Genomic DNA, 21586 nt, shown 5'->3' with positions numbered 1-21586 from the left:
CGGCCCTGCAGGCTGAGTCCACAGGACTCCAGGCACCGGGTAGCTGGGTGGAGGGCACATGGAACAGGATACAGGGATTGCCTCAACACGTACACTCCGTCCTGCCCTGTGCAATCTGTGTTGGGAAGGTAGGACTTGAACTAGGAATAAAGTACTCAATTGTACATTTTCTAGACCATGTGTGCTTGGCTGGCTAACACAGTAATATTTAGCCAAGAACCCTTTCATCTACGAGGAAGGACTCGTGCTCAGGAAGACTGGAGATTTTTTCTGGATATATATATATAGAGAGAGAGAGAGACAGCACACAAGTGAAGGAGGGGCAGGGACAGAGGGAGAGAGAATCTCAAGCAGACTCTGTGCTGAGCATGGAGCCCGATGTGGGGCTCCATCTCACGACCCTGAGATCATGACCTGAGCTGAAACCAAGAGTTGGATGCTTAACTGACTGAGCCACCCGGGCTCCCTGAAGGTTGAAGATTTGAAGTATAGTAATCATGTAGCATCGTAACTTTGTGTTAACCTACCTGCCTCCCCAACTAGGCAGTGAGCTCCTGGAAGGTAGGGTGACTTCAGTCAGAACCCCGTGGAGCAAAAGAACCACCCAGCAGAGCCCTGCTGGAATTCCTGACCCACAGAATTGGGAGAAATGAGAAACGTCTTGCCACTGAGTAATCGAATGAATGAAGGAATGGACATGGGACTGCGGCTTGTCTAGGAGACCTGACTTATTTCTACGAAGAAGACCAAAGTCAGGGGCTGGAGCCAACTTGTAATGCCCTGCTGGTTCAACAGACATCTAACTCCTGTCTCAGGAGACTCCAAATGGGTTCAAATAGAATTCCGCTCCATTCGGCAACTCTAAGACTCTATGTGGTATGGTGCATCGGCTTCTGCTCTAAAGCCCCCAACCACGTGAGGCCCCCCCCCCCAGCCAGTGGTTCTGGCCTGATGCTCTTAGTCTGATTGTCGCCATGGTTGGTCCTCCCTGACACCCTCTCTCCTGAGTTAACTGCTCCCTCCTCAGGTCCCAGAGCCTTGGGTCAGCAGCCCGGGGGGAGGGGGTCGCTCCTGGCCGTGCTGCCCTGTAATTTCTCATTCGCCTCTTGGCCTTTCGTGCAGGTCTGTTCCTTTCTCGAAGCACCAGCGTGGCACCTGCCACTTCGGGGGATGCCAAACGTTTGAAGGAGGGGGGGATGCACAGGGAGCCCCATCAGCTCGGCCTCGCTCCCCCCAGCCGGGAATGGGGCTACAGGCGACTGAAATTTGTTTTCGTGACTCTAACTTTTCATTATGAACAGTGTCAACCATACCCAAAAGTAGGGGCGAATACAGGAACAAATCTTCATGTATATTCATCCAGTTTCAACGATTATCAATATTCTGACATTCTTGTTTCATCTACTCTGTACTTTTTTTTTCTGGAATATTTAAAAAATAAATCCCGGGACACCTGGGTGGCTCAGTTGGTTAAGCAACTGCCTTCGGCTCAGGTCATGATCCTGGAGTCCCGGGATCGAGTCCCGCATCGGGCTCCCTGCTCAGCGGGGAGTCTGCTTCTCCCTCTGACCCTCCCCCCTCTCATGTGCTCTCTCTCTCTCTCACTCTCTCTCTCAAATAAATAAATAAAATCTTAAAAAAAATATTAAAAAAAATAAATAAATCCCGATATCCTATCATTTCACCCTAAAACACTTCAAGACTGTGAGATTGTGATGTAGGATCAGTGAATTTCGGGGTTAAGTGAACCTCAGAACACAGCCCCAGCTTGCTCGACTGCACCGCCTGTCTGGGGCCCACCATTCTCTTCTCAGTTTATCCAGCAGGGGGTAGTCGTGAGCGCTCCCTTCCCAAAGGCGGAAGGTGGAGGGGAGGCTCCTGTCTCTCCTGGCTGGTGGTAAATGGTGCTTTTGAAAAGGTGGCTTGGTGAGGTTAAATCTTAATCTGAGAGCTATGTTGTAGGAAGAGCATGAAATGAGTGGGAGATGGTTTTATTGGGGGGGCTTCAAAGTGATCCTCAAAACACACACTATTGGGAACTGCCCTCCCCCACGCCCGGGACGCCTGGGTCTCCACTCCAGCCCTGCCCACGCTGCCGAGAGCCTCATTCCCCATTGTATCTCCTGGCCTTTGATGTCGGATAAACCCAATTCATCTCTTTCATATCACTACAAAGGAGCCTCCTAATTACTTTGTTTAGACAGCTTCTTTCCCAAATATTAAACATTTGGTCTTCCCAGGCCCCTCAAGCACTTAACATCATCCAGGTTGTTGCAAAATCCACTTTTCCCCAAACTGGTTGGCAGATGCTTTACTCTCCATTACCAGCCTCCCTAGGCAAATCTGGACATGTCACCCTCCCCCACCCCCCTCCGTGCAGGTTGCTCTAGGATACAGCCCTTCCTCCGGGAGAGGGTCAGTGCAGTTGGGTTCTTAGTCCTGCCGGAAACCTCTGGAGAAGTCTTAGGGAAATGGGAATGCTTCCATCACTCAAGGACTCAGGGGTGGCCTGTCATTTGTGAGGAAGTCTTGTGGGCGAAGCTTTGCCCTTGGTGGTGGCAGGTCTGGCACCTAGGCCTGGTGGGGGAAGAGACACTTCCCTGAGTGGCCTGTATCTCTCCAATACCACCTGATTAGTACCTGGAGGTGCGATAGGCCCTCCTTCTCCTTCAAAAAAAAATCATTCTAATCCTGGATCACCCTCTCCTCGACCCAATCTCAAGGGCCCGGCCACCCTTCCCTAGATAGGGAAGTCGGCTCACATTGCTTCCTCCTTGACAGCTATTAATCTTCTCCCTTCTAATACCTCCCTCCTGGTCCCATGACCCTTCACCACTCGATGTCACGTGCACCACCTGAGCCATGTTCCTTCATGTCACCCTGTCCTGCTGTCTCTCCGTGATGTAGGCTGGTCCCCAGAAGGGCTTCCTCGCTTGGGGCTGCTCTCTGGATGTCTCTCCTGTCTCCCTGTGAGCCTCGTTGCTCTGGCTGAGCAGAAAACGGCCTGCTCTCCGCCTGCCAATGCAGGGAGCAGGGAAGCTGTCAGAAGGGACACTTGAGCAAAATCTGTTTCCTTCTTTCCTTTACTCCCTTTCTCCCTCCCTTCCTGCCTTCCAGCCTTCCAGCCTTTCTCCTTTCTTTCAACTTTTTATTATGAAAAATTTCAAACATCACAAAAACAAAGAGCATAATGAAAACCCACATAACAACTGTCGACCCGAGCCAGCCAGCCTTGTTTCATCCAAACCTCCTCCCCCCCTACCCCTACTCCCCACCGCTGGACCGACCACACTGGGGCTAATTCCAGGCACCATGTCCTTTCCTCTGTAAACACTTCACCGTGTATCTCTAAAAGGCAAGGACTTTTAGAAAAACAACCACAATATCACTTCTAAAAGTATAAACAATTATTTTCTTAATAGCATCGAGTGTCCGGCCCGTGTTCAGATTTCCTCAAGTGTCTCATAGCTGTAACTCCTGGTTGGCCGGTTTGGATCAGGATCCAGACAAAGGTCACACGTTGAGTGGGGAGACTTGAAGGGGTTGATGGAGGCCACATTTTGGTGTGGACGCGCGGTGGTTGGGATGGGGAGGGGGCAGGGCATCCTCTCCATCCCCGCTCTGCTGCTAACCCTCCCGAGCTCCTCACCAGCTCGCCCTTGAACTCTCTCCTCCTTTCCTGGTGAAACGCAGGTTGTGGTGTGGCTTCTTTGCATCCCCACGGTGGCAGTCACCCCTGGCCAGGGTCCTTGTCTCTCTGTACCAGGTCTGCTATCTCTGCCTGGCCACACCATCTGCGACCCCCTGTTTGTCGGTCTTCCCACTGTGATCTCAGCAATGGCAGGGGCAGCGGGTGCCTGGCGCACCATCAGGCCTATTAAATGTGTGCCAGTGGGGAAAGAAGAGGTGTGCAAGTCATCTTTTTTGGTTTGCTGCTCCGTGGGCTTGCTTTCCTTAGGGGGGTTTGGAAGTGCCCCCTGTGTGCCATGCACCTCTGAATTCCTCAGTTAATTCTCATAATCATGTGAGCTACTGTGATTATTATTTATCCCCATCTTATAGTAGAGGAAATTGAAGCTCTGAATGGTGGTTTAGTCAGATCTCAGGAGTGCTAAGTCGTAGGTCCCTCCTATCTCACACAGCCCTCCCCACTACCAGTGAAGAGCCATTTGGGCTGTCAGTCCTGGCTGGAGAGTTCTAGAAAATGCCAGTAATAGAGCAAGAGGTCTCCTGCTTCCCAGCTGCAGGAAATGGTTCTTTTGCTATCTCTACCCCGGTCTCAGGGCGATTAACCCCTTTCCCCATCCAACCTTTCTCCCCCAGCCCAATGGAGCTGAGTTCTCCTCTGCTGGTGTCCTCAGCCCCAGTGGATGAGCAAGCCTAGAGCAGGTACTTCAAAGCCTCCTGCTTAATTGTGCCTTCCTGTGCATCATTAGGCAGGGAGCAAAGCAAAAAAAATTAAACACGCATTTTCATAGGAGATCCTTGCAGGAAGGCAGCCCCTCCTCAGCATTGTTTGTACTGGGAAGCTGGTCACCCCAGGTTTAGACTACGCAGGACGCCCTAGCTGCTAGGACATGTTTACCTGCTTCTTCCTTGGTTTCCCGCTCCTCCCCCTCCAGCCCTGGACAGGAAGAAAGTTGGTGGTTCTTGGGAAAGAATTGTTCCTTTGTGTTTTCTTTCTTTTCTTCCTATGCCTAATTAGGAATTATGCTTGGGAATCAAGCTAATTAATCTCTGCCAGCCCGGGGTGAGATCAAGCTCCTCACACTATCAGCGTTGATCAATAACTCACTGCTGAGAATCTGAAAAACAACCCTGCCCCTTTCAGCACAGGCTTTAATGAGGGTGAGGTGGAATGGCCTGGGGGAGGCCTGGAATGAGTAGGTGTGGTGGCCCAGTCTGACTGGATGGAGGCGTCAGCATCCTCTAGCCTGCACCTTTGAGTGTGAGGTGGCCCCCACAGGGCAGGGCTTTCGAATGCCCGAGGCCCTACAAGGCAGAGGTTGGAGCTTCCTTACTGTGCTGCTTTGAAACACCAATCTCTCCAAGCTGCGAGGGTGGTCACTGGGAGGACTCAGAAGATGGAGAAAAACCATCATGGCAAATGACTGGGTCATATTTCAGGTCAAGGTGGTCCAGAGGCCCTGCCACAGCCTGCTCCCAACATGGGGCTGCCACCTTGGCCCGTCAAGGACCAACGGTCGTGGAGAAGAGACTTGGGCTTGAAGAAAAAAAAGGGCTGTTGAAGGCCAGGGAAATGGGAGAAAGCAAAAAAAAAAAAAAGAAAAAAAATCTCATAGGGTCCCTAGGGACCCTGCCTGGGAGCAGGGGAAAAGGGGTCTGTTTAGAGCTCCTAAAAATATCTGTGCTGTCCCTGGGGGTCCTCATGGCCTAGGCCGGCACTGGGTTAGATCTTCAGAGATAAAGAAATGGGCTTTCCTCCAAGAGGGGAAGACAAGTGTTCTGTTTCTTCCCAAGGAGATAATAAAGAAACAGAGAAGAACAAGTGGTGACTGAAAGAGACTGTGGAATTGAAGAAACCCAAAATGGTTTTATGACCTTTGGAAGTCCTAGTCTCTATCTTATCAAATATGTTAAGGGGCACCTGCCTGGCTCAGCTGGTAGAGCATGTGACTCTTGACCTCAGGGTTGTGAGTTCGAGCCCCAAGTTGGGTGTAGATTACTTAAAAATAAAATCTTGTAAACCACCCGCCCAAACAAATACATTAAAGTGAGCTCAAATCCCACATTGAAAAGTAATTTTACTTTGCTATGAAATTTTGAGGTAACTTTTAAAATTACTTTCATTTTTACAGTTTAATTTTTTTTGAGAGAGCGAGCAAGCTCATGCCATGGGGGTGAGGGGAGGGGCAGAGGGAGAGGAGAGAGCAAATCTCGAGCAGACCTCCCACTGAGTGTGGAGCCCAACACCAGGGTCCATCTCAAGACCCTGAGACCACGACCCTAAGCCAAAATCAAGAGTTGGTTGCTTAATGGACTGAGCCACCCAGGTGCCCCCATTTTTGCAGTTTTTTATCTTTCAGCTCCATAATATTTTTTTCAGGTTGCAAATGTTTTCACAGTCTTTGAAGGGCTTGGAGGCCTGGGGCATTGTGTTTACAGTGCCTAACATAAAAGGCCGAGAAAGCCTGGAGACTTTAGCAAGGACTCTGTCTAGTGGAGCATCGACCCTTAGTAGTGAGAAAGGAGAACCTAGCAGCATGCAGCAGTACCCCGTATCAGTTTTTGGAAAAGACTAGAGGTCTAGGGGTTACCTGGGTGGCTAAGTTGGTTGAGTGTGTCTGCCTTTGGCTCGGGTCATGATCTTGGGGTCCTGGGATCGAGCCCCATGTCGGGCTCTCTACTCAGCGGGGAGTCTGTTCCTCCCCCCTGCTCATGCTCTCTCAAATAACTGAGTAAATAATCTTAAAAAAAAAAGCCTGGCAGTCTAGGCCACAGGGAACAGAAAAACCCTTTCGGGTTGCCTTCTGGAATAATTGATTTAAGAGGGAAAGAAAAAGAAGACAAGGTTATTTCTAGTCCCATGGACATGCATGCCCAGTATAGGGCAGAGTAAGAGCTCCTGGGGCTGGGGACACTCATAGGGGAACACCCCAAAAAGATGAGGGCATTGTCGCCTTCCAAACCCGGGTGGCTACAAAGATGCCCATCCAGTAGGCAGGGACTTATCACAATGTCCCCTGAACATTGTGGACACAGCAACCTGAAGAAATTCACCAGTCTGCATCACAGCTCACAAAAATGGAGGAATGGGGTTCATCCTTCTCAGTAACACGTATAGGTTTACTTGAATGTGGAATGGCAGTTTTTCAAATACTGATCAGCCTGTTGCGATGAGCTACGATCCCAGTGACTGCTCCGCAAACCCTCTGGGTTTTGCCGTTTGTAGGAAGTAGCGGTGAGGTGCTGTGGAAGCCGTGGCGGGTCATCTCCATCTCCCCTCAAGGGAGAACCTGTCGGGGGAGTTGGTGGTCAGCATCCAGGGGCAGCACCTTTGCTGCCGTGTTTCTGAGCTCTGTCTTCCCAGGTGACTCCCAGGAAATGGTTGGCCACAACAGGCACATTCCTACCCTACCATTTCTGCCCAGTGCAAGACCCTCAATGAACAATCTTCGTGGACTCCATCGGACTGCTTGGGATTCTCTTGAGGCAGCCTGAGGCTCTTCCTACCTAATCCTTTTTCCTTCTCCTCTTCTTTCAGATGTCAGACCTGCATCATGGTAAGGCCATTCCCTGGCTATGCCTGATTCCTTTCGCTTTTGTTTCCCACTGGTACTACTGCTAACAAATTCCTCTAACTCCATGTTGGCATCTGCTTCCTGAGGACCCAAACTGACACAGCTGCCAACCCACACAATGTGACCAGCCAAAGCCTACCGGCTTGCTCTTAAAATGTGAAGGCTTAAAAAATAGTCCTAGTCCTCATAAATTGTAGCCATAGGAGGGTGCTGAAAATAAATGTTTCTTTGGATTGCCCCAAAAGAATGCAGACCACTGCAAAGATGGGTCAACATCACTTGGGGTTGACTGGACCACCATTACCTCTCACAGGATGGCTAATGAGGAATCATCCTGGGAGCTGGTTTTAAGGAAAGCTACCAATTATTTAAAAAATATTTATCATTTATTGAGTACTTATGTGAAAGGAACTGTGGTAAGAGCTTTCCATACATTGTTTCATTCAATACTTACACAATTCTAATACCTATCTCCCATTTTTTCAGGTGAGGAAATGGAGCTAATTAGATGAGCTTGGATTTGAACTGAGGACTGTTTGATGCCAAAGCTAATACTCTTTAATCTTGACGCACGCAAACAGTACACACACATGTATACATGATGTGACTTAAATTTTGAGTTTCCATAGAAGAAAAAAATATAGGAACCAGAGGAGAGGAAAAACAAGAGAAAAAAATGTGGTAGAGGAAGCAAAAACAAAGCCACTGAATAAAATCAGCCTAAATATCGATAGAGAGAAAATAAAGGCAGGGAGATTTTGTCGAAGTTTTAAATGTCTTGATCTTTTACTGATCACGTGCTCTTGGAGACATACAACCTCTCTGGGCCTCAGTTTTTTTATAATCTATTAATGAGGTAGTTGATGAGATGGTGTCTAGATGTCATTTCAGCTCTAACATTCTATATTTTCTTCTTAGAGCTTTTTACTTAGTTTACTGTTTTGTATAAAAAGAAATCAAAGTACAATGTTTAATTGCTTTCATCATATCCCACAATTAGTAAAATGATCTGTTGGGCCTCCATTGTGAACAGTGGTCTTTACAATTAACCAAGAAAAGCAATTTGCCAGGATCCCAAGAGGGTGTGATCACAACCATGTTTTTTTTTTTAATTTTTTTATTGTTATGTTTTTTTTTTTAAAGATTTTATTTATTTATTCATGAGAGATGGGCGGGGGAGAGAGAGAGAGAGAGAGAGAGAGAGAGAGAGAGAGAGAGAGAGAGAGAGAGAGGCAGAGGGAGAAGCAGGCTCCCAAGGAGCAGGGAGCCCGATGTGGGACTCGATCCCAGAACTCTGGGATTACGACCTGAGCCGAAGGCAGACACTCAACCATCTGAGCCACCCAGGCGCCCACAACCATGCGTTTCTTACACACAGGCCCTACATTACTGAAAGTTTGTCCAAAAAAGTTTGTCTACAGTTTGTCTCAGGTTCTTGCTTGGCATTAAGTCCTCATGGATAGTCTCTATGCATATTTTTGGTGGTGATGGGTAGGTGGCATTGTGTGTGAAAATCTAGATGAAAACAGAATTTTCTACTTGAAAACAGTAAATAATACCAGTCTTTACTTACGACAGAGGCTTTTTGTAAGAAAAGGGATATAAAACATGAAGAATTTTGAAAAATGTTAATTTGAAAAGCCTCCTTTGAGTGTTTTTCCATCCTTCGCTTTTCTCTTAATCTGCAAGAGAGCAGATTTTAACTACTAATCACTGTTTGGTCAACCTCCAGAAAAAGGCTAAAAGGCCACTATCCGTAGAGAGGGCAAGGGGAGAAATACACAAGCCAGGGCAACTACAGAGTAGATTACCAACTTAGTTCCACAAGCCTGATTCTGTCCTGATGGGCTTCCCAGATAATGTAGATAATGCAGATTATGAAAAGCTCTGTAAGCCTTAAAAATTCTCACCACACACACAAAAAAGCAATTATGTGAGGCGCTAGGTATGTTAACTAACCTTACTATGGTAGTCATTTTGCAATATATACAGATCTCAAATCATAATATCGTCCACCTTAAACTTACCTAAACAATGGTATAATGTCAATTATATCTCTATAAAGCTGGAGGAAAAAAGAAAAGCAGTGTGGGAGGAATGAGATGGAGAAGAGAACAAAATGCATTATTCTTTAAGAGAGGAATATAAAAAACTCACTAGTTTACTATGTTAAAAAAAAAGATGGCACATTTATTGCTACATAAATGTTATATACATATTGTGTTTTCTGTTACAGTGACAGAAAAAATTTTGAACTTCTTGCTGCTGGTTGAAAAGGTTTATCAATAATACCTTGAATTTGACACAGGATACAAATCGGCAATAAACCAACAATGGAAACTGGAGAACAAGATGAGAAGCAATTCATCTCGGACAATTAGCTCTTACAATACTCCATAGGTACTACACGGTATGCTAGAATCCTACTATGGTCTTAAAATGCTATTGTAAATTTCTGATATTAATGAACAGGTTATGGTAAATAACCCTACATTTTTACTACCTAATATAATAAAATAAAGTAAGAAACTTTTTACTGAAAACTTTTCGATTTCAAAAATCTAGAAAGAGTAATATTTAGAATTCAAGAAATTTTCTTACAAGATTATTGTATAAAAGACTAGCTACAGTGAAAAATAAGCCAAATGTTTTTTCTTTCTATTTTATGAAGGAAAGCTTCTGGGCATACTGCAAAGTCTAATATAGCGAAAAAGACAACAAGCTCTGAAGAAAAAAAGGCCAGGCAGTGGCGTATGCTCACTCACACATCATAAGCAACAACTTCTGTTTAGCTGATTAACACTGAAATGAAGAACAAGGCCACAGATAGAGTCTGATGTAATTGGAGAATATATGCAAATTAAAGTAACCAAAAAGTCCACTAAGTTCACAAAAGACAGATTCGTTAGGAATCATCCTGATTGGAGGATCTGAAGTCCTGTCTTAATTGTTTTTGTTCTTTCAAATTAACAGAAATCTTTAAAGTTACAGAGTGATTTGGGTCCTTTCTTCTGTGTGCTGACTGCCTTTGTTGATACTGGCCATAAGGAATTATTAAGCCAAGACAACCTTGTTTAGCATGTTTTTCTCTCCCAGGGCTGTTGTGGTGGAAGACAGATTTCATGGAAGTTCAAAGTGATTATGATATCTTAAAAAACAACTCTTAAGGATTAGAAACAGAGGGGTGCCTTAACGTACTGTGCTAAGATGGACTGACAAGCACTGGTTTACGGCTAATCTGGCTCATCTTCTTGGGACGGGGGCAGATGGTTTGTGGTTGATTAAATCACCCACTGAATTCCTCCCCATTGACCAGCCATCCAAGTGACAGAGAAATAAAGGCGATGATAAGGAAACACGGGTGACCACTGCTCTTGTATTCCATTTGGTAATTAGCCTCAGAGTGGTGTGTTCATTTATCACACTACCTGCCTTGGTGACTACCGGGTTTTGTTACGGTCACCATAATCACAGCCTGAAATCTTCTTTATATTTTAAATCCATTTTTGTGCTTACTTTACAGCTAACACTTTACAAGTACTATATGTAGTACTTACTGCTTGGAAAACAAAGCAATTTCTAAGAAGTAGATTCTTCCCTTGTAATTTACACTCTTGCTATTACAAGCTTTACTATGAAATCTAGAAGCTTGAAAAGTCTTGGTTATTATTAGAAATAAAGCAATGTTTATTTTGGGGAAAATCTAGGGGACAAAATTTCCCCTTTAAAATCTTAGCTAGGCTATGGTCACAGATGGTCTCTGTTTATCTTTGTAAGGTAAATATGCAAAGCACATAGGACTACATGAGGATTCTGGATTGTGACCATAAACTATTCAGATTCAGAGACCAAATATAACACCCACAAAGAGAAAATAAAAATGAATGAAAAAATGAGAGCGAAAGAAATGCTATACCAAGTAATATTTTCCTATTTCATGGAAAACACTATTCATATGGCAAAAGGATAGGAGAGGGCAAACAAAAGACTTTTCCCTTCCTTTTTAAGACACTAATAGGTATGCCGGGAATGCTAAGGGCCAATGGTTGTCACTGCTTTGTTCTGCACGTGAACAGCTTTAACGAATGCTGGCATCAGCTGAGTTTAGATCAGCTTTCCACATTAACTTTTTCCCTTTATATGTAGACCTTACAGTTCCATAACAATAAATAAAATTTGTAGTTACAATGCATTTGTCAATTCAGTTTAGGCACAAGGCAACTTCCACGATGAGTGGAGAGATCGAGACAGTCTCTGATTGTGCAGAAGCGACACACTGCTTGCAACAAAGTGATATGTTGCAAACATTTCATGGGCTGACGTTCTATCTGATGAGCTTCCTATCTTCACTTCTGATGGAAGTGTTGACCAGTTGCTTTGATCGTAGGATTACATTTGAGTTTCTTGCTTCAAGTGTTTTGTTTTTTCTTCTCCCTCCTAGCAGGTTTGTGTCTTCAGATAATCTGAGTTGTCCAAGTCCTTATGAGGAGAGGTCACCTTCTATCTAGCCTACTGATAACTCTGGAACTGTGGCAGGGAGAGTCAAGGGAAAGAACAGAACCAGTTAGGACATCATCATTAAAAATAAATACCTCCCCCCAAAAAAACAAGTTGATATTGATATTCCTCATTTATACCCAGGTTTATACTAAATTAGCAGTCTGCTAAATGACTTATAAAAGAGCTTCAGAATTTCTTTTAAGGTGTAATTGAAATAGTGTAAGATTTTTAAAGGAGATCATGTGATTATAGAAATCAAAAGATACAGGATTATACAACAGCTGGGGCAATTATGCAAACTTCTATTTTGGCAACATTCAAGTTGCCAATACCTGAATTCTGAGGTTCCACTCATCCATTTTTCAACGGAGAGACGATGGTAAAGCATTCACCTACTGATACATCTAGTCTACCATATTGTCTTAATAGTTTACACCTCCTCTAAACTGAAAGTTTCTGAAGGCAGGACCATTTGGTATTTGTTTTGTTTTTTTTAAGATTTTATTTATTTATCTGACAGAGACAGCGAGAGAGGGAACACAAGCAGGGGGAGTGGGAGAGGGAGAAGCAGGCTTCCCGGTGAGCAGGGAGCCCGATGCGGGGTTCGATCCCAGGACCCTGGGACCGTGACCTGGGCCCAAGGCAGACGCTTAACGACTGAGCCACCCAGGCGCCCCTGGTATTTGTTTTCACAATGGTTCCTGTTCCTGGTTCACAGAAGGTCCTCAGTAAATGTTTGTTCAATGAATGAATGAATGATTAAACTTTACTGGTATTAGTACAAATTTTATACACTTAACAGTCTCAATTTACCTAGTAGTAAACACTGAAATTTTCCATTTTAGCCACTTTTGATGAAAGTAATTTTACAAAGAATCATACCTTTCACTTCTTTATTTAACAATAACCACAGTACTGTTTTATAAGAGTTATGCTCTTAGAAATGGATAACCGAGATACTCAAAGCTACCTGGCCTTATATCATGTGGTGGTAAATTCTGTGCTTTTATAGTCAGTCATTCTGTGATCATTTATCAGCCATTTTAGTTCTAGCAGTCATTTTCCTGCTGCCCAGTCTTTTGCTGGTTTTTAATGTTATTCAGTTCTATAAAGAACTGAAGGTTATAAGGTGAAACCAGACAACCACCTTTTTGAAATTAGCAACCGTTAAAACATATGTTAAGATAATAAACACTTAACCTATAAAATTTTATGGAACCAACTAAATTTGCTACATTTCTTATAACCCTGAAACTTTTTTTTTTTTAAAGGATTCTTCATCTCTTTTTGATAGGTGAGAATGCCCAGGTTTAATTTTAACTTAAGCGGTGGAATTTCCTCATTCTTGAGATAAGGATAGAGACATGAAAGCAGTATTAGATATGGAAGCAGTAAAAGAATAGGAAGTAAACAGGGGAGGGAGAGAGAGGTGAGGTAGGGAGAGAGACCAGGAAGAGAGTAAGAGGAAATGGGTACTAGAGACAGACAGAGGCTCTGTGACAAATGTGACAACTCAATGTCAAGTGCTCTTTTCAGGGGCGCCTGGGTGGCTCAGTCGTTAGGCGTCTGCCTTCAGCTTGGGTCGTGGTCCCGGGGTTCTGGGATTGAGCCCCGCATCGGGCTCCCTGCTTGGCTGGAGGCCTGCTTCTCCCTCTCCCACTCCCCCTGCTTGTGTTCCCTCTCTCGCTGTGTTTCTGTCAAATAAAATCTTTGAGAAAAAAAAAAAAAAAGTGCTCTTTTCATAGCCCGGTGGCTACCTGGGACCTGAGCATAACAAGTTACCTCATCACTCTTCTTTAAAATGAGTTGCCAATTTAGAAACATTGAAAAACAATGGCATGTTATTTTAAAACATTAAAGTCTATTTTTGAACAAAATTATCTTTTCATGATATTCTATATTTTCCACAAAATATGCAACAGTGGCATGAGTTTTAAAGGAATTGTACGTTAACTAACTCTTGCCTGAAGTCTCTTTGACCTGCATAATCTATTAGGTTGCTGGGTATTGTTTTGTGGGGGAGGTGGGTTAGTTTTCTCCAGCGTGCTAGTGTTACAAGTATAACTGACACTTAGTCACATTAACCCTTCTTCCGTTTGTCCCCAAATTAACTTTTTTTTTTTTAAAGATTTTTAAAAATTTATTTGTTAGAGAGAGAGAGTACAAGCAGGGGGAGCTACAGGCAGAGGGAGAAGCAGGCTCCCTGCTGAGCAAGGAGCCCGATGCGGGACTTGATCCCAGGACCCTCGGATCATGACCTGAGCCGAAGGCAGCCGCTTAACTGAGTGAGCCACCCAGGCGTCCCTCCCAAATTAACTCTTCAGTTTTGGTCTAGTTTGATCTTAGGAATGATATATACAGAGGTGGTAGGAACCAAATTCTTCAGGAAAAGGTGAGTTATGTTTGTAGTTTACAAAATATCAAATTCCAGATTTTCAGCTCAGAATGAGATAGCTACAAAGCTGACCAAATGAAATTGCACTTGATATTTTTTTTTGTGCTCCACACCTCCCATTCATTCACTTTTATTTACTGCTTTTAACATGCTGATGAAATTGGGAAAAGAACTACACACTGCTGCAGGCAGATTATAAAAAATGAAGTTCCCAGAGGTATTCCTAATCCATGCTGCTAGTTAAAATATTTAATTACATTCTATATTAACTTCTGCCACCTAAATAATAACTACAATTTAGGTTGTTATAGATCATGTAAATGTCTATCTTTAAGAAAAAAGATCATTCACATTAACTACTTGGGCAACAACCTCATATTACCCTTGTCACACTGTTAAACAAAAAATCGTTAAGGAAGTGAATTGTGTTTAATCCATAAGGGAAAGATAAAAACAGTTTTTCAACATGTAAAATTCCAGAGAGAAGGGCACTGTGGTTCTATCAGATGTAATACCTTTACATTCATTAGTAGATTCCAGAAGGCGTAACTGATATGCTTACATGCTTATGAGAGAAGATGCATAGCTGATCCAAATGGAAGCAAGCAGTAACTCTTTTGTGTATAAAGATTTCATGACAAGAAGAGGTAGATGGTTAAGAGAAAACTGGTTGAGAATGAAGACTATGAGTGGTAGCAAAAGTTATTTGACAGATTAGTCACTGCACTATTTTCTTCTTGGATCAGAGTAGTATTCATGTGAGATCATATACATGATGATCCAGAGCAGGAGAACCCAAATTCTTTGTAAATTACAAGATACTATCACACTTTGAATAGTAATGTGATTTTAAAGGACATTGGCTCTCTAAGTATGGTTATACAACAGAAAGGTAAACTGTTTGGGATTTCAAATTACCTGTGACATTTACCATGACCACTGCCACCAGAGAATTCTGTTCAAAGGTTCTAGCTTAGTTTAAGATGAATCAAGTAATTTCCTTGCACTTCCTTTTCATTCCCACACTTACCTGGCTGATGTTTACATATGACCCATAGGGTTGGTAGTTTCACTAAGCCCAGGATGGGTTCCTGGCAGTGTGGTTGGCGGCTCTGCCGATACGGCAGAAACTTTTTCTTCTTCCCTTCTCTTAAGGCAGGCTGCTTTGGGGTTAAGGTTCCTCTCTGAAACAGGGAAAAATAATTTTTATCGTTATAGTCATAAGTTAGGAATAAGACCTCTTAGGTCTTAAACTGAACAAATTGCTCTTATGTTTTCTTTCTATGGGGATTATCACTCTCAGCAATTTCATTCCCACACTGAATAACATTACACAGGTAACAATGATGTGCTCACATAAACCCTCAGATTAAATAAGCCTCTAAGCTTATGTTTTTTAGTGAGTATTTGGTGTTTTCTTCTTATTCTGCTTCTGATGTAGTCTTCTAGGGTTTGATTTGATCTATATCAATATCTAAAGGTAAAGGCAGTTCTTTTACTGCTTTACTCAAACATTTTGGCAAGTGCTGTTGTTAGTCTACCAAATCTCCTCAGTGTCCTAAGATATGGTACACTGGATTGATATGAATGCTGACATTCTCTTATGTACCTGGAGAGAGACATCTGTGCCTTATCTAGAATTTTATCAGCTTAGAAAATGATAAAATAGATACCCACAATTAAAGAGGGCACGTTCTGCGTGGAGCACTGGGTGTTATGCACAAACAATGAATCATGGAACACTACATCAAAAACTAATGATGTATGGTGATTAACATAACAATAAAAAATTAAAAAAAATAGATACCCACAGCCATTCCTCTATAAAAAATGTGCCAACTCCTCAAGAGAAAGAGGTAGCTGGCATACTACCTTGCTTTTCTACTTTTATATGTAGAACGAGATGATCGAATAGTTCTTTCTACTGCTAGAGGTGTGATTAAAAGGGTGATAAAAACCTCTACTGCTTTGTATATAAGATAGCAGAGACAACTAGATGGAATTTTTGAAGTGGGCATTTTCAAGAGTAGGGGGTCTTACTATGTGAAATAAAGGGAAAGAAAAGCCATTGGACTGGAGACCCACTGGATCAAAATCCACTTGGGAATTATTTTTCATGATATCTTTTCCTTAAATGAGTATATATGTATGTATTTATTTATTTTAAAGCTTTTATTTATTCATCTGAAACAGAAAGATACAGAGAGAGAGAGAGAGAGAGCATGAGCAGAGGGAGAGGCAGAAGCAGACCCCGACTTGGGGCTTGATCCCAGGACCTGGAGATCATGACCTGAGCCGAAGGCAGATTCCCAACCATCTGAGCCACCCAGGTGCCCCCTTAAATGTGTTTTAAGCACAAGATATCTAACCCATGACAGCTTCTAGTTCGTTTTTTGTTTCTGATATCATAAAGTATAAGTGAAAAGTTGTTACATGTATTTTTATAAACTGATTAAAAATGTCCTAATGAATGTAATATAAAAGGATCACTTAAAATTAGTCTGTAATGAAGGGGTGCCTGGCTGGCTTAGTCAGTGGAGCGTGGGACTCTTGATCTTGGGGTGGTGGGTTCGAGCCACAAACTGGGTGTGGAGATTGCTTAAAAATAAAATCTTGGGGGGGCGCCTGGGTGGCTCAGTCATTAGGCGTCTGCCTTTGGCTCAGGTCATGGTCCCAGGGTCCTGGGATCGAGCCCCGCATCGGGCTCCCTGCTCGGTGGGAAGCCTGCTTCTCCCTCTCCCACTCCCCCTGCTTGTGTTCCCTCTCTTGCTGTCTATCAAATAAATAAATAAAATCTTTAAAAATAAAATAAAATAAAATCTTGGGGCACCTGGCTGGTTCAGGTGGTGTAGCATATGACTCCTGATCTTGGTGTCGTAAGTTTAAGTCCCATGCTGGGTGTGGAGACTACTTAAAAATAAAATCTTTAAAGAAAAAATCTGGAAAAAAGTTAGTCTATAATGAAAACTGTATTTTGTAGAAGTTGTGAATTTTGTTAGATTTTCTTGAAATGGCCAGCTGAATGCAACACAGCAGGATTCTTCTTTTTTTATGTACTTCCTCTAAGCCAAGTAAAATGTATTTGAACATGCACTTACAACACATATTTATAGTCACTTCTGAGTTTAAAAAAAGAGTAGACAAAAGACTTTATTATGGTTAACTCAGCTGATTCTATTGACTATTACTCATGCACAATGATAAAATTTCATTTTAGAGTTCTTATTTTCTCAGCCCCTGCATTTAGGAAAAGACATAAAGCCTCTTCAACTATGAGGAAGATCAATGAAGAAAGAAAGGTACACACTTATTATTAGGATAAGTAGTAAAATAAAAAGCCATGTTCATCATTATGTAAAAATTTCGGGAATTATTTTCTTAACAAGTAAATGTGCACTTCTAACTAATAATTAGAGTTCTTTTATTAGGTGTCATGTCCCTTTGCTGTGCAGGGAGCAGTCTCATATAATGACTGGAGAGACTGAAAAGAGAGCATAAATTAACATGTTAAATCCAAAGAGGAGAAAGTGAGATTTGAAAGTTTTCCAATTGAAACAGGTTCACATTTATCTCATAAAAAACACTGCTCTTAGCTAACTATGACCCTGTGTCACACAAGGATTTAGCAGGCACGATCAGAATAGCTAGAGAGGACCAGAGCCAAAAACTCAAGTTAGGCAACATCTTGCAAGATTTCTACGGTTAGTCAGACAAAGAACACTCAGGGCTATAAGAACCAAGAGAATAAGCTCTAGAAAATGTGAAGTGAGCTTTGATCCAAAAGAGGCAGATGCTAGTGTTGTCTTTTAATACCTTCTGGTGTGTGTGAGCAGCCCATGGCAAATGTATTAAGTAGCCAGAAGGCCTGATGTACAGGTGAGCAGACATTACCTGCAGGACATGAAAAGTGATTGTCTTTCCCACATTTCAATTACAGTAATTCTATTACTGACTTTGGGTATGTAATTGAGGACTTGGCTCTCTTAAAATACCATCTTCTCAATGTATCTAAAACTCAAATTTTGGGGTGCCTGGGTGACTCAGTTGTTAAGCATCTGCCTTCAGCTAAGGTCATGATCCCGGGGTCCTGGGATCGAGCCCCACATTGGGCTCCCTACTCAGCGGGAAGCCTGCTTCTTCCTCTCCCACTCCCCCTGCTTGTGTTCCTTCTCTTGCTGTGTCTCTGTCAAATAAATAAAATCTTTAAAAAAAAATAAAGCTCAAATTTTGGCTAACTGCATAGTCACTTCTTACATTATTATGACTAGATAAATATTTGTTATAATAACTATGGGGACATACTTGCAAGTCAAGAATTTTACATTGTTTCCTTGCTCGTATGACTGTTTGTTTTTCCTGAAGTTAATAGTTGCCTTGCTTTTCATTTGCTAGTAGTGCTGATTTTGTCCCCGATCCATGCTTCAATAGATCTAACAAATGCCTATCAACATTCCCCCCCTGCCCCCAAATCTCAAACATACCATCATTTCATCTATTAATTCCATTTTCTTACCCTGGAAAGAAAATTGGGAAAAATCCCTTTCTTTCTTCTGCAGCTAGCCAACTTTTTTTTTTTTAATTTTTTTTCTTTTAAAGATTTTATTTATTTATTTGAGAGAGAGAATGAGAGAGAGAGAGAGAGAGAGCACATGAGAGAGGGGGAGGGTCAGAGGGAGAAGCAGACTCCCTGCCAAGCAGGGAACCTGATGCGGGACTCGATCCCAAGACTCCAGGATCATGACCTGAGCCGAAGGCAGTCGCTTAACCAACTGAGCCACCCAGGCGCCCTGCAGCTAGCCAACTTCTATTTTTTTTTTTAAGATTTTATTTATTTTAGAGAGAGACAGAGCACAAGCAGGGGGAAGGGCAAAGGGAGAAGCAGACTCCCCACTCAGCGGGGAGCTTGATCCCAGGACCCTGAGATCACAACCTGAGCTGAAGTCACAAGCTTAACCGAATGAGCCACACAGGTGCCCCACCATCTTCTAATTTCAATGTGTAGGCACATTGGTTTTCTAGGCCTACTAGATCTTGTCATGAGATTTCCTTTTGATGCTCTCTTGTGTTAGAGTCTTTGTTTCTTGGATCATATACCTTTGTCTTTATTGATTATGTCCTTATTTGGCTAAAGCATACATTCCAGAAGCTTTCTGAGAACATGTATGTAGGAGGTAAAAAAAATTTTTTTTTTTTTTAAGATTTTATTCATTTATTTGACAGAGAGAGACAGTGAGAGAGGGAACACAAGCAGGGGGAGTGGGAGAGGGAGAAGCAGGCTTCCCGCTGAGCAGAGAGCCCGATGTGGGGCTCGATCCCTGGACCCTGGGATCATGACCTGAGCCGAAGGCAGATGCTTAATGACTGAGCCACCCAGGCACCCCTAGGAGGTAAAATTTTAAAGTCTTTGCATATCCAAAATATCTTTATTCTATCTTCACCCTCTGATTAATGGTTTGGGGAGATGTAGACTTCTAGGTTAAAAATGATTTTTTCCTTAGAATTTTGAAGTCACTGCCCTACTATCTCCTGGAATCCAGCATTATTTGTCTAGAAGTCTGATGATATTTTGATGAGGGGTCCAATTTTTTCACAGCAGACAAACCTTTGGTTAATCTTCCTGTTTGCAGGTAATGCCTTCTCCAATATTAGCACCTCCAAAGAATAGGGCCTTTTGGGGGAAGCCTGCTTCTTTCTCTCCCACTCCCCCTGCTTGTGTTCTGGAGTTTTGTGAGACAAAATGATCTACTTCTTGTTGGTATTCCTCCCTGCCCCACTTAATTTCTTCTGTCTAAATAAGTCAATTACCATACTCTGTCTACTTTCCATCTTACATACATATTTTGCTCTCTGATTTGGATATTACAATCTTTTCTCCCATCTGTCCTTGTGGATTAATACTATTTTTAATCATTTCAGTGAAGATTTAGTAAGGAGTATTATCAATGACTATGCTAAGACTACTATGTATTACTGTATCACTGCAACTAAATTAAAATCTCCTAAGGGTAGGGTCTGGAAATTTGGGAAAAGGAAAAGCCTCAGGTGATTCTGGGACCAGCCAGATTTGGGAACCACTGTCTTAGCTCATTTATCTTCAAACTTACTAAAAGACCAGGAAACTAAAATCCTAATAGTTCTATTGTCCCTAAATTATTACTGGAAGAGAAGTAAGCTGATTGAGCGGACCTGTGAAACTTTGAGGAGGAAATGTCTGACCACTAATCTAATCGTTAGTAAAGGTGAGAGTAGAAACTTCAAAGTAATATGTAAAATCTATTGAGGATTAGTAAAATTGTAATGTTGACATTATAGTTGTCATAAAGGAAAGGTTTAAATTGGCAATGGCAGGGATCAAGTAGAATTTGGTATGTGAAGTACCAAGGCACAAAAAGTGCTCTGGCAAAATCTGAGGCTCAGAAGGGAAGCCACTCCTTCTGCTCTTCTCCAGAATACACTGCTGGTTGCCCTCCTGATATAGACACTTGTCCAGGGATGACAGGTTGTGGATAGCCAGATACAGTCTTGAAGCACTATCCCAAACCAGAAGGTGTGGAGAAAGAGTGCAGGGAATGCCCAAAGTAGTCATGTAAACAAAATGTACCTCTTTATAGAAACTGCTGGGCCCAGGGACTGCTGGGTAGAACGCTTGTAGGAATGAAAAGGCTCTCAGATGTAAACAGGTTATTCAAATAACTCAAAACTGCTGGAGGTAATGCCCAGAGAAGACAGTGGTCATACTAACCTCTAAAGGTGCTGCCATAGCAAGGCAGAGGTATGTGGGCTGCATGAAGGGTTCTAAATCCTCTTTGACAAACAGCCATCAGAGTGCCTTTCAAGAAGGATCTTGAATGAATCCCAAGGCTTTTACATTAAAGACATAAAATAAAAGCTCTGGGCTTTGAAGCCCAGAGTCTGAGGATGGGAGGAAGGTAAGCTTTTATGAATATGAAAGCAGCCCTTAACTGAAGTTACAGTCAGTGTATTTTAAATTCTGTTCAAACTCTAATCAGTCAATGGCTCCTTATATAGAGCTTTCCAGAACTCCACAAAAAAGTCAGTACCCCTTAACAGTGACCAGAAAGTTATCAGGCAGTTGGATGAGCTTAGCTGTTACATCTTCTCTCAGACTCAGCTTTTCTGTCCTAGCTACTTACATGGAACCACTACAAAGTAAAATCTTACAAGTGATTGAATAAAATCCACCCAGGAATGGTGGCGTTTACAACTTTTTTCAAACACAGAGGTATTTCTCATTTTGATGACTTAGATCTGAGAGTAGGTACCTCTGATCTTAAACGAAATGTTTTTAAAAACAAATGACTCGAGGGCACCTGGGTGGCTCAGTTGGTTAAGCGACTGCCTTCGGCTCAGGTCATGATCCCGGAGTCCCGGGATCGAGTCCCACATCGGGCTCCCTGCTCAGTAAGGG

The 21586-nt window shown here is 42.7% G+C and overlaps 1 protein-coding gene across 9 annotated transcripts in view; it reads right to left on the bottom strand.

Moving 5' to 3' along the window:
- Positions 1-10276: 10276 nt before the first annotated feature.
- TCF12 (transcription factor 12) overlaps positions 10277-21586 on the bottom strand; it is a 373813-nt gene continuing 362503 nt past the window's right edge. For all 9 annotated transcript variants that reach the window (XM_027569322.2, XM_027569325.2, XM_027569324.2 and 6 more), the window contains 2 exons: positions 15188-15341; positions 10277-11789 (listed from right to left, as the gene is read on the bottom strand). In XM_027569322.2, the coding sequence (XP_027425123.1) occupies positions 15199-15341 (143 nt within the window). In that variant the 3' untranslated portion in view covers positions 10277-11789; positions 15188-15198. The remainder of the gene's footprint in view (positions 11790-15187; positions 15342-21586) is intronic.

The sequence above is a fragment of the Zalophus californianus genome, chromosome 6, assembly GCF_009762305.2.
Source record: "Zalophus californianus isolate mZalCal1 chromosome 6, mZalCal1.pri.v2, whole genome shotgun sequence".
In the NCBI taxonomy this organism is placed as follows: Eukaryota; Metazoa; Chordata; class Mammalia; order Carnivora; family Otariidae; genus Zalophus; species Zalophus californianus.
Note: the sequence above shows the minus strand (reverse complement) of the source record. Positions and strands in the feature narration are given on the sequence as shown.